Source organism: Galendromus occidentalis, unplaced genomic scaffold, assembly GCF_000255335.2.
Source record: "Galendromus occidentalis unplaced genomic scaffold, Mocc_1.1 scf7180000077516, whole genome shotgun sequence".
Taxonomy (NCBI): domain Eukaryota; kingdom Metazoa; phylum Arthropoda; class Arachnida; order Mesostigmata; family Phytoseiidae; genus Galendromus; species Galendromus occidentalis.
The window spans coordinates 427,280-439,543 of record NW_003805504.1 but is presented as its reverse complement, the minus strand read 5'-3'; the positions used below and the strand labels follow the sequence as shown (position 1 = coordinate 439,543).

General features: G+C 51.7%; 1 protein-coding gene across 1 annotated transcript; it reads right to left on the bottom strand.

Annotated features, from left to right (window-relative positions):
• Nucleotides 1-669: 669 nt before the first annotated feature.
• On the bottom strand, nucleotides 670-4,109 carry LOC100903052 (fibroblast growth factor receptor 2-like). The gene is made up of 7 exons (XM_003747349.1): nucleotides 4,048-4,109; nucleotides 3,187-3,397; nucleotides 2,869-2,992; nucleotides 2,579-2,748; nucleotides 1,304-2,442; nucleotides 1,079-1,219; nucleotides 670-934 (listed from the first exon to the last, which is right to left on the bottom strand). The coding sequence occupies exons 1-7, from the start codon at nucleotides 4,107-4,109 to the stop codon at nucleotides 670-672; spliced, it is 2,112 nt and encodes a 703-aa protein (XP_003747397.1).
• Nucleotides 4,110-12,264: the final 8,155 nt, after the last annotated feature.

Genomic DNA, 12,264 nt, shown 5'->3' with positions numbered 1-12,264 from the left:
CGGAATCTGCGATACGTCGCGGCCCCTGCGAAAGACGAAAGCCCGAACCCCACGACCGTCGCGAAATCGAATGGCCGCGGGCCAGTTCTAATCGCGTTTATTACTTCTACTGAAACTGATGTTGAGACACATGATTCTCCTTCGATGTCCTATCAGGAGCCGGTTCCGCACTTCAATATCGAGCGAGAACGCGGGGCGATTTCTCAACGGGACGCTCCGAATTTGTAGCGGAAACACCGGAAATCTAAAATCATGCGATGTGCGGTCTCGCCATCGATCATGCGACGAAGGACTTCGTGGCGACATTCATGCCTTCCCATATGCCGACGTTAAGCAGCTATGAATCGCTGACACACGGGTCCGAGGTAGAAACTCCGGAAATGGTCGTGAGAAATGCTCGTGGTTCATCAATCTGACCACACGTCAAAGACTACACGGGGTTAATTTTTTGCGGGGCGTTGATCGCTGGGTCAAGGGATCTCGAACGGAAGAAATCCAGAACTACCTAAAAGGCTCTCCAAGATTTCGAATATGGGTCACAAGTGCCGATCGTTGCCAATCATGGAGCCGATGAGTTCAACGAGCCGCAGTGCTTGTGGTTAAAGCCATGAGCTGATCGTAGAGTGGTCGAGCACGACAAGAATTCTCGTCCTTTCGGTATGACGTCTTTCAGGAACGGCTCATGAAGTATTCCGGTTGTTCGTAGGCGACGATTCCCTTCGTTCCTTCGTTCTCCCTGAGATCAGTTTTCAAAGTATCGAGGGGGATCCGAGCCCCATCCGCGACGGGCGTCCGTTCAGAGCACGGATTGAGATCCAGGTAATCCACGTTTGCGCACATATCGAGGAGCAGAGCGTAGAGTCGTTCGACAAGATGAGAGAATGAGGGACGTGCGTGTGAGCTCTCGTTCCAGCAAGCTAGCATCAATCCGTATCTGGAAAGTGAATTGGAGAAGTCAGGAATTGAGCCATGTGTTCGTTTCACCCACCGATTCGTTCCGAGTCTCCGATAGTCCACGTTCTTGTGCCCACAATACAATCGAGCGAGAGTCGAGCATATTCGTCACGGTAGGACCCACATTTCATCGGGGCACTCCACAGGTTTTTCCAATCTCTTCCCAGCTTTCAAAAAATCGAACAGGTTCTCAGCGTGTGCCAAACAGCTGTAAGGAGTACCACCGAAGGACATCACTTCCCAAACAAGCACTCCGAAAGACCACCTGGAAACATAAGTGGAAAATCATAGCTCCCGGATGTAATGCGAGTAAACAAAAGAAAATAACGAAAAAAAAACAAGCTCTTACACGTCGCTCATTGACGAGTAAATCTGATCGAAAAGAGCTTCCGGCGCCATCCACTTGACAGGGAGTCTTCCGTTGGTCGTTTTGTGATAATATCCCGAGTCCAAAAGATCCCTCGCGAGTCCGAAGTCGGCGATTTTGCAGATTCCATCGTTCGCCAGCAGAACGTTCCGAGCTGCGAGATCTCTGTGGACACATTTTCTCGAAGCGAGATACTCCATGCCCCTGGCCACTTGGAAAACGTAGGAGACCAGGTTCTCCAGAGAACATCTCGATCCCCGAGGAGCTCCATCTCGAGCTTCGAGCGGTTCCAGATACTCAGGCTCGAGTCTGCATCTCCGTAAATGATCCCGGAGATTTCCCCCTGGAGCGTACTCGACAATTACTTGCAGTGGCCCGTTCTGCGTGCAACAGCCCAGCAGATTGATTATATTCATGTGTGTCCCGATTACTTTCATGACCTCCATTTCCGACACGAGATCGATCATTTCCTGATCAGTGAACCCTGGTTTCAACATTTTCACTGCCACCACAGAGCTCGTCTCGGAGCTTCGAATGCCGTAGGCAGTCGCTTTGAAAACTTGACCGAAAGCTCCGTGACCGAGGCTTTGTCCCAGAACGAGCCGATCCCGAGGGAATTCCCAGCGCGTATCGAGTTGTAGTTCGTACTCAGAGAAAGATTCCTGACCGTCTGACTTGGAAACGTAAATCGGTATGCGAGTCACTTTCACTCTAGGGTAGAGCGGACTTAGCGAGTCCGAGGTCGTCGTCGGCGTTGAAGAAAAGTCCGGTCGGCTCCCGTATTCCACGGTTATGCGCCGCCTCAGAACGCAAACCTGTTCCTGCAGGAGCTGCAATTGCACCACTCGGTCCCTTTCCAGATGCTTATGCGCTCGACGCGCGCCGAGCACGACTGCGCAGAAGATCACAAGCAGCGCGATTGGGATGAGGATGGACAAGAACAGGTAATTGCGGTAAACAGGGTCGGTGGCGATTGACGGGACAAGAAACGGTGCTTCGGGCTTGGGTAGAACCTCGACGAATAGCTCGTGACTGCTCTCACCCGCGGAATTCATCACGATGCATTTGTACAGACCCTCGTTTTCCTTCGTCACGTTGCGGAGCTCCAAAACTGTCATGACCTAGAGGTTGGAGAGGCGGGGAAATAAATAACTCGAGTAACAGTTGAAGGAGATGTGCCAAATTATTTGTCACTGCCCGGGTCCGGCAGTCCACCGCTCCCCTAACGAAAGACGATATCGAGATTCTTCCCCTCACCCCGAGCTCCTCCGTCGCAGAGTCCTCCACGGCAGTGGGCCGGAAGACCCAGAGAACTGATGGTGTGAGCGCCGAAACCGCGTCGCAGGGCAGCGTGAGGTCATCTCCAATGTAAACAGTCTGGTTTTGGAGATACCTTTCGTATATGACGGGCTTCGTGTTCGAAAGCTCTGTGGAGTTTCGAGGGATCCTATGAGTGGTGGCAGAGACGCGAGTACCCAATACTCCCACTCTGTTTGTCTTCCGGATGGTCTGTTGACAACAGTTTCCGAAGCTTTCGCATAACTCACCTGTGACTTCCACTTCGATCGTTTGCGAAACGGATCCAAATTCGTTCGATGCGGTGCACGTATACTTTCCGGCCTCGTCTCGTGTCATTCTCCGAAGAGTTAGGTCGTGCTCATCGATGACAACCTATCCGATCGGAAAAATTGAGCCCGGCATCTCTTCAACAACTTCAATACGACTACTCTTAGATGAGAAATGGGAGGATCAATCGAAACGAACGGGTGAAGACAAACATTCTGGGATGTGACGATAACGTTCGTCTTCCGAATGCATCCATTTTCATTTTCAGACTTCGAGGTCGTATCGTGGATCCGACTCACTTCTCTGCCGAGATATCTCCTGAAGTGTTCGTCGAATGTCCAATTGTAGTTCTGAGCATTCGAGGCCTTACAGCTGAGTCTCAATGTGTCACCGATGGCGACAGCGGTGAATGGGCGCCAGGGCTTCAAGAATTCGGGCTTCTGTGACTTCACGTCGCTCGACGCGAGCGAGGCTAGTACGGTGAGGAGATAGATAGAAAGCATTTCCTCACTGGAACGATTCGAATGAGAGAGAATTCAATCATGGGCCTGCGATGCGATCCGATACCATATTGTGCGAATGAGGGGAACGTCAATGTCTTTCAGAATATTTTGCGGAGGAAAGTCGTTCCCTCGATATCCCATCCCCGCGATCCCGCGGGGGTCCTATCAAGGTTTCTCTCCTCTGACACCAGTCGTCGGTGTGCAGAAAGAGGGATGACGACGGTAGCTTCCGCGATGGGCGGAAGGTATGTACAAGTAGTGGAAAAAAATTCCGTAATCGAGGAACATGGTCTGGGATCAAGGCGAGAGGAGCCATACTGCTAGCATGGTTCCCAGAAGTACTCAAGGATCCTGTGGGTTTCTCCTGTGTGACCGGGACGTTTTCCACGAAATGAAAGCGGAGGTCGGTTCTGTATTGGTGCGAACTCTCCTTGGCAAACACAGCGATTCCTGAAAGCGCTGAGCGAGCCACATATCGTGGCTGTGTACCAGCCGAGCTCACTACGGGTCTGGTGTTGATGATGACGTCGACGACGATCGCACGAGAAATTCGCTCAAAGCTTCGACGAGTGAGACGATAAACGAACAAGCCAACGAAGCACCAGTCTATTTAGCCGGACGAAAATATGATCGAATCGTAATTCTCGCTACCCCTACCTCGCATGCCTGGCGCTCGCAAGAATCTCGAGAGCGGGGGTCAGTCCACGGTCTTTCTCCATTTTCCGGATCCGCGTAGATCGAGGAGAGAATTTCCAATAGCTCGATTTTCAATTACTAATTCCCCGTCCAGGGCTTTCCACCCTCATTGTGACCGATAGAATCACAGAATTATCTTGATTAACATCAACCTCCTGACCTCTTCCCAGAATAGGTTTTCGGCTGTGGACAATGACCGGCTATGCTCCTCTGTTAGCCATTTCGAGGCAGACGTATTGATAATCGCTTCCGAATTTCCATAGCTTGGAACGCGTGATGCATATCGTCGTCTCGCCGCGGTAAGGCGGAGCTCTTCGACTCGAGCATATGGGTTCCCAGGGAAATCTTCGAAATTGCACAGAGCAGGACTAAAGAGATCTCTGGCATTTGAAACAGCCGAGAGCCACAAGATGAATGAGGGACAGTTCGTCAAAAATGTCTCCCAAAGCAAACTAGAGGCTCTCTCCGCTGCCGTTTATTCTGAGCTCGTCGAAAAGCGTTCCCTTACCCGGTCCGTTTGGTGCTCGCTACCGGCGTGCTTCACTCTGAGTGTTTAGATAGTAAAGACAGCCTTTCCGAGATCGGACTCTCCCTTGCCATGAGCTGAGCTCCGAAGAAACCGTGCCCTTAACGTTATTGCAAAGACGGATTGATTGTTGCGGGATCAGGCCTTCCCCCGATTGACACCGAAAGTCGGAGCCTGCGCTCAGCCCGGGGGATTCTCTCCTCTCTCCACCACCTATCAGACAGCGATCAGAGACAGTGCCTTGAAAAAAACGTTCGACACATGGTTCCGTTTGCAGGAAACACCTTCCATGGAAATCCAGCTCTGAGAGAGATGGTCAGGAAACGGGACGGGAAGCGGGGATGGACGTATCGAGGAGTCGCGGCGGGAAGTTGGATAGAGAGGGCATTTCATCATCGGGCGCTCTGGTTCTCGGCAAGCCATCTCCACGTATGGTCTGTGGTGCGCAGCCTAGAAAGAAATTGTATCAAATATACATAGTCGCATCGGCGTCCCTCGCTGAATCCGACGAAGGAGGGAGGAGTGTGAGTTTCGAACTTGCTCTCGATACTCTTGAGTGGGTGAGACGCTTGGGAATCCGGTGAATCGAAAGTCGTTCTGCAGCTCATGTGGCTCTCTCTACGTCGAGTTCTAATCGAAAATCTCCGTGGACACATCTGGGATTTTTGAAACGATTTTTGAGAGAACGAATGATGCTGGCTCGGAGCTACGGACTGGGAAACTGCGCGGAACGCAAAATGAGATCGAGTTTCCCGATGTAAAGCATGCGAGCGTTCTCAGAGAAACCGAGACCGCATAGACGCGTTAATCGACATGATGCTTGGGTCGAATCACAGGACTCAGGGTCGTCTCACAGAGGGAGGGGTCAGCATGACGCGTCAAGGCCTTTATCGACGTCGAGAGTTTTCATCCACGAAACACGACCGTGGGGAATGTCCGAGATAAATCGAACAGAAGAGACATTTATCCCAGTCCACCTCCCACAAAATCGAAGGAACAGCGAGCCGGATCGGACTTTGAATCCGGACCCCCTATGAACATTCGCCGAGCTTCGAATTCTGAACCCGACTCCCAGACACAACTTCTGTAAATCAGGACTCTTTGGAGAGAGCTCACGTCGATAAAATCAGGAGCGACCCCTCATGTGGTGAATCCATTTCTTGTCTTCTTTGGAGATCTCTTACAGAGGACAGACGAAGATCCACTTTGGACAGAGATCTATTCTGAGACCGTCATCCGACTTCTCCTGTTCATACGACTGGATTATTAAGTAGGCCAATCTGAGATCGAGATCATTCTGATTGAGTCAGTCTGATCGAGACTTAGTCGTCTGTTCGGCCACTTAGACGAACATTTCCCCGTTCCTAACTGGATTCGTTGTTTCTGTCGAGACCCCAAACCAGCCAACACTGATCGACTGGCAGATTTGTTTATGAATACTCGATCCTATTGTTGCTCGTTCCTTGGAGACCAGTCCGAGAAAAGAATCGAGAAGCCGCATTCACGGCAAGGATTATTTCGTCAGACGAACGATTCGAAGTACTGGTTGGGTTTGGGAAATTGGGATCATTATTCATCATGCAATATAGGAATTGGTCCTTCTTCCGAGAAGGTGCGCGATGGAAGCTGTCAACATTTTGAAAGAATGCGCTCCACGAAGCTTGAGCTCACCATTGTCGCCAAGTTTGTTTCTCACCGCAAGACCGAACTTTTGAGCGTGAGACGCGGGACATATTCAGCCACAAGACGAGGAAGATCAGAGCGGCGTGGAAAAACGACTTCTCAGAGTTCCGAATCATAAAGTCCCCCACCTGGATGTTGAACGGTCGACTAGCGACAGTCCCAGTCAACTTTGATATTCTTCCATTTGCTGTGGGTGCGTGAGGAGCCCTTTCGGTTTTTGATCGCCGCAAACGTTTTCAGTTCGAGTTTGAAGAAAACCAAGAGGTCACATCGAAGCTGATACTCTCCCCCGGCTTATTCAGCCGATTTTCGACTGAGAGCCTCCAAAGCCCGGTGGCCGAGGCAGTGCCGCCGCGACAAGTGTCCGGGATGCCGTCTGATTTCCGAGTGTTCAGTTCACAGTCTATCCTGTCGCTCAGCCGGTCGCCAAACACTCTTTCGGAAAATAGTGAGCGTGATGGAGACGCGCGTCTCGGGAAGTTCGAGTATTGCCTGCTCTATCCCATCCTCCACCAGCGTGGAAGCGACGCGACGTTCAGTGATATGGAACGAGCGAATATCTTCATCTTTTCTTTAGTTCCATAATTATTGTGGAGCAAAATTTCGAACTCGAACGCTCGCAGAGAATGCGTTGATCAAGTCGGCGACCTGCGCGTTTTTACATTGCGTTCTCGCCCTCGGCATCGCTTGCGAGTCTCTTGCACACGCTCAACAAGAAGCGATGGCGTGGAAAGACAATATTTTAGGGAGGAGAAAATAAAATTTCGCTCTTGTTGATGATACGATACGCCAGGTGTCCGTGTATGCCGTTGGATTCCGTAGACACCGGCGGTCTCCCCATTGGATCATAAATTCTGCCCCGTATAATGAAAAGGAGGCCCAGACGTTTTTTCTCTCGAGAACTACAGTCTCAATTCTCGCCGAACCTACTGGACAATTCTCGTTCTGTCCCACAGGCACGCGGAACTTCGCGAGTTTCCTTCATATTCGACGGCAGGCGGTACGGGGTAAGAATAGGAAACCAAGAAAGATCATAACAAATCTTGAGCTTTCGATGAATAATGACTAAAACAGCAAAGCATCAATGCCACGTATTTGATTCGCATCTTTTTGATCCGGGCGTGTTTTGTTACGAATTCACCAACGAGCTCCAGAGGCATGGACTCCGGAGAGCATTAGACGCCGCGACGCATACGGAGATCCATGCCGCACAGAGCCACGAGGCCGCCGCGACAATCAAAACCTGCGAAGAAATAGCGCATAGAGAGGATTGCGAATCGCGGGCGTAATTTCTGATACCGGAGAAGCACCCCGACATAGCGGGAACCGTCGCCGTCGTCTATGCATTGCGATACGCAGAAAGATTCCCTCCAATAATTACGAATCATTATGCATTGTGATACGCAGAAAGATTTCCTCCAATAATTACGAATCATTATAGGTCACCATCCTGAGGAGTGAGGCCGAAGCACAATGGGCATTCTCAGTTAGGCTCGCGAGGCAGCTACTGTCGGTCACCGTTGCTCAGTCCAATCGTTCGTAGCTCCGGACGAAAGGAAGAGAAGGAGGTTTTCGAGCGACTAGCGATCGACCATCAAATCCAACAGCCAACGGACTCAAAGCGCGAGCGCCGGCGGCTGAGTAGAGGGCGGTCAGCGCACACAAGGCGAGCAGATGTGATCCCCCGATATTTGTCAGAATCTAAAACAATCCTTGTTGCGCACGCCGCCACACGTCTCTATCTCCGCGGCGGATTTTGCGACGAGGAGCTCGACGAGCGGTCCGCTGACCAAGCCTAGCGCGTGAATATCGAAGGAAGGGCCGCGGTAAACGTCCGGAAGGGGCGCATCCAGTGTCGATTCGAAAAGTCCGGGACATGACAATATATGCATAGCGATGCTTCCCGCTCCGAGGATTTTCCGTCGTATCGTCCGGTCCTTCCAACAGCAATCATATTCATCTGACGGTGAATAAATCGATGAGAGAAGCCGAATCTGTCCCCGCATCGACATCACTGCGCCGAAACGAGTGATGGAATTTCTACTCGTTGTCTGCGGATAGAATGTCCTCGCATCCGAATAGATTGAACTTTGACCATGCCGCAGATGAGGCTCGACGTGACCGCCGACGAGCCACTTTCTCACAGAGATTAAACTTCCGATGAAATTTTTCTCGGCAAGTTTTAAAGCGATACGAATCCCAACGTGGAAAACTTACGCGCATCCTCGACTCGAGACGGATATATCGCCTTACTTATGAACCACACTGGCACAGGCACTCATAGGCACACTGGCATCGCTTGGGCTTTTTTCCAGGAGAGAATCGTCGTCATAGCGAGGTCCTGGGCACGGAATTCGTCAGACACGGTCTGTGAAGTCAGAGTTTCGAAGGTGATCGAAACGCTCGAGACTTTTCTTTGATGAGGCGTCCCTCGAAGATCACATCCGTGGGTGAAGTCGCTCGACTTGCTCCTTCAAATGCGAGAGCTCATTTACATTGGGAGGGGCTCAGCGCCGGATGCCATCTACTCATTCTGTAGCTATCGTCTGGTCTCAGTTCAGCGTTTTTCAAACACCTTGTTTCAGGCTCGGAACCGGCTCTCACGGAAAATATTAGGAGCTATCAATTGATTGCGATAGGCATCACATCAACTCATCGTGGGATGGCCTATCCGGACGCCACCTAGGAGCATTCCTCACCGCTAACTCTACAGTCCATCGATCATTGCTTTGGATCACACAGGGGGCTCGTGAAAAAAATATTCGGACAACCGGATTCCTCGAAAAACCGGATTCCCTCGAGCACGTCAGCACGGTGCTCCGGTCTCCCTACCCGACGTACAGCTTCGGGAAAATCGGGGAGCTCCTCGAGAGCCCGAGACCGGTCACAGCTTTCCGTAGACGGCTCTACAGGACTATTGCGGGAGTATGATTCCAGTCAACGGAGCGCCTCCCATGTCCTGAGTCGGATCCTTTCTCTCCCCCCCCCCGGAGTTCAGCTTGCTCCGAGACCTCTGGAGGGAATCCTCGATCCAATGTACATATTATATCGAAAATCTGATCCCTGCGGTCCCATCCATCTATTCTCAGACGTGTGGTTCCGACTCCGACGCCGAGCAATCCTGAATAAGGCAGCCTCGATATCGATATTCTGGCGCAAGAACTGCGAGGATCCATTGACGCACCAGAATTCCACCTCAGCAGGTATGATGGGGTGTGGCGCACTCCCTGAATTCTGAATAGACAACATGCAGACGCCGGGCACTGACACATCTGTCGCGTTTTCGGTCTAGAGCAGCCCGGCCGGAGGTCTAGGACGGCATGCAGATGTCAGCTGGAGAGGTATTCGATATCGGAAGCGACAAATGAGGTCTCCACGAAAGAAAGCCTCACGTGTCAGCAGATCGGGGAGCTGAATAAATACCTCGCGATTGTTTGTCGAGCGCGAAATCCACAGAGAGACAAAACAATCCGGTCGGTGAATGTCACGGGCACGCGCACCTCGATCGCGCCCCATCCGCTCCCTCTCCCCTGACATACTGTGGGGGGCTCAGCTTGTGTTTTCGAGAGCTAAGATATAGTCCGCGAGGGGTATCACCGGCGAGATGAGGGGAATACAGTCGCGCTTTCCTTGCTCTCTCCCTGAGCATTCGTGCGGACTCTAAAAATCACCAGAGAGTATTGCTGCCCCGCAAAAGACTTTTACCTCTTCATGATATTATTTGCCATGCGAAGGAATTCGCCAATAAAAAGGCTCGGGTGAGCGCCGGGACACAATTTAGCCACTTGCCATGTCTGATAATTTCGTCGAAATTGAGAACTCTGGCGCGAGAAGAGAGCGGGGGCGGTGCCGTGAGCCTCTCAAAGTCGTGCATATTGATGAGGGGTGGAGCAAGACTTCGCTCGGAGGAGGAGAATATCAGTCGAAGACGACCGGGTCTTCGCCACATCCCATTTCACTTCTCTCTCCGTCAGAGCTCATCGTTCGAGAGACGTATTCCTCTCTCGAGTCATCGAGGAACGAGTGTCAGGTGATCAAACAGGGAAATGCTAACGAGCTCCATACGTCAATCGCCTGAGAATCGTTCACTCCTGATTCAAGTCATCGGTTTGACGGCTGGAATCGGAAGGTTTACCTTAACGCTCGCGAGATTTTTTCTGGATATTTTCGTCATTGGTATCCTGATCGCATGAACTTGATGTGTACCTCAGGGTTCCGTTCCGGTCGTCTCGGACATCCGATCCATAACGAGGATCGTTCGTAAAATATGATCGAAACAACCGCTACCTCACACCCAAGCTATCCTAGCAGACATGTAGTCTCCGTCGACTGAGGTTTCTCATGCATGAGGAGAATATATTCTGATCGGTCGTTTTGGTGATCTTCCATGGGGTCTGGAGAACCCATATCGAGTACCCTTGTAGCGCCTCCGAACGACTCTGAGCGGCTCGAGCGCATACGAAGAAAAAGAACAGGGCGCTCCCCTCTGAGAAAGGGTCAGGGCCCGAGAGATATGCCGAGACTTCCCTCGATAGATTCCACATTCACGACGCGCCTCCGCGACAGATTTCGAGCTGAATGCTTAGTGAATTGATAGAGGTGTATAAACGATCACCGAAGCTAGAGATGGGGCAAGAATGAGCCTGAAGCATTCATTAAAGCATTGTTCATCCTCCGCTCTGCAGGGCAATGCTCTGCCCGGGCCAACGTTCTCGCTCCTGAGATCGCGCAGCCAAAGAACTCGACTTCCTTCCTTGCAGCCTCTTGGTATAACCGTTCCATAAAGTCTTGATTATGAGAATGGAAAAGGGCGGGACCGACCCTACGGGCTGGTGCTACCAGCGCTGACTCCTCTTGCGGCTTCGTTCCACCAGGACGAATCATCCACGGCTTCGGGCTCTGTCGGGACCTTGTTTCTGCAGCCAGATTACCGATTCGAGGCTTGAAACGTTGGCACGCTCTGCAGAAGGAGGTCAAATCATTTGAAGCGTTGCGCTGGGAGACCCGCCTCTTGGGACGCGAGAACCGAGACAGACTGCGAGGGAATCCGAAATCCTGGCTCCGCACTGCTCACTCGAGCGATTCGGGGATTTCCAGCCCCATATCACTCACGTTGATACGTATTCCTCAAGCCCTCCTGCTATGAATTCGCATCCAAGACGAGCAATGAGTCAAGCTTCTAGCCTGGAGGTCACGGGACCAGTAACCTTTCTCAATGAGCGCAGCATGCCTTCGAGCTCCAAGGTTCTGATTATAAGTGAAAATGTCCTGAGCTCGTCTCCATGGAGCCCGATTCACGTTTCGCACGCGGCGAAGCGTGAGCCACATTCCGGTCGAGATTGCGAGTTGACGTCCTCAATGCTCTAACTCAGAGGCCAGGCGGAAGGCCATCGTCAGTAAGCGCAGCGGATGAGAGATCTCTCCAGACTCTATTCGGCTCATGGAACTCTTCAATGAATCTGATCGTCGACACTCGCATGTCCCATTCGCAGGGTATCGCGGTGCCGCGCAATCCGAGGAAGGACTGACGAAGATAAGCATATCGGCTTCTAGGCGCGAGAGCTCATTGTCTCACCCTTCCCGGGCCCTCGATCATGTTTCCGATTATGGTCCGACGAGTATATTTCACGCGAGTCATGGCCGCTGCTGGGGAGGGAATATACTCATCCCCCATGACTCCGAATGAGCTCCGTTTTGCTCTAGAGGAAGATTGCGGAACTCGAGGAAATGAAGCAGGAACTGCAGGGCAAATTCCCCCATTTTTTTTCGATGTCCCCGTTCTTCCACAAGATTCCCCGGATGCGATCAATCTCCGTCGCCAGGAAGAGTCACCGAGCTTAGCACTTCACGTTATCCTCATGCAGCACGCGGAGGAACCATGGAATTCGTCCATCGATTCATCACATACTTGGCTCGGGATCCTAGTCCGCATCACTGCCCAGAAAGAGACGATATCCCAGGGTACACTC

What these genes read in the sequence shown, in the direction of transcription:
- LOC100903052 (XM_003747349.1), bottom strand. Translation starts at nt 4,109, where the DNA reads ATGGAGAAAGACCGTGGACTGACCCCCGCTCTCGAGATTCTTGCGAGC. An exon ending in GCGAGCGCCAGGCATGCGAG is followed by an intron (nt 3,398 to 4,047) that starts GTAGGGGTAGCG and finishes GAATCGTTCCAG; the next exon opens with TGAGGAAATGCTTTCTATCT. An exon ending in GGAGATATCTCGGCAGAGAA is followed by an intron (nt 2,993 to 3,186) that starts GTGAGTCGGATC and finishes CCGATCGGATAG; the next exon opens with GTTGTCATCGATGAGCACGA.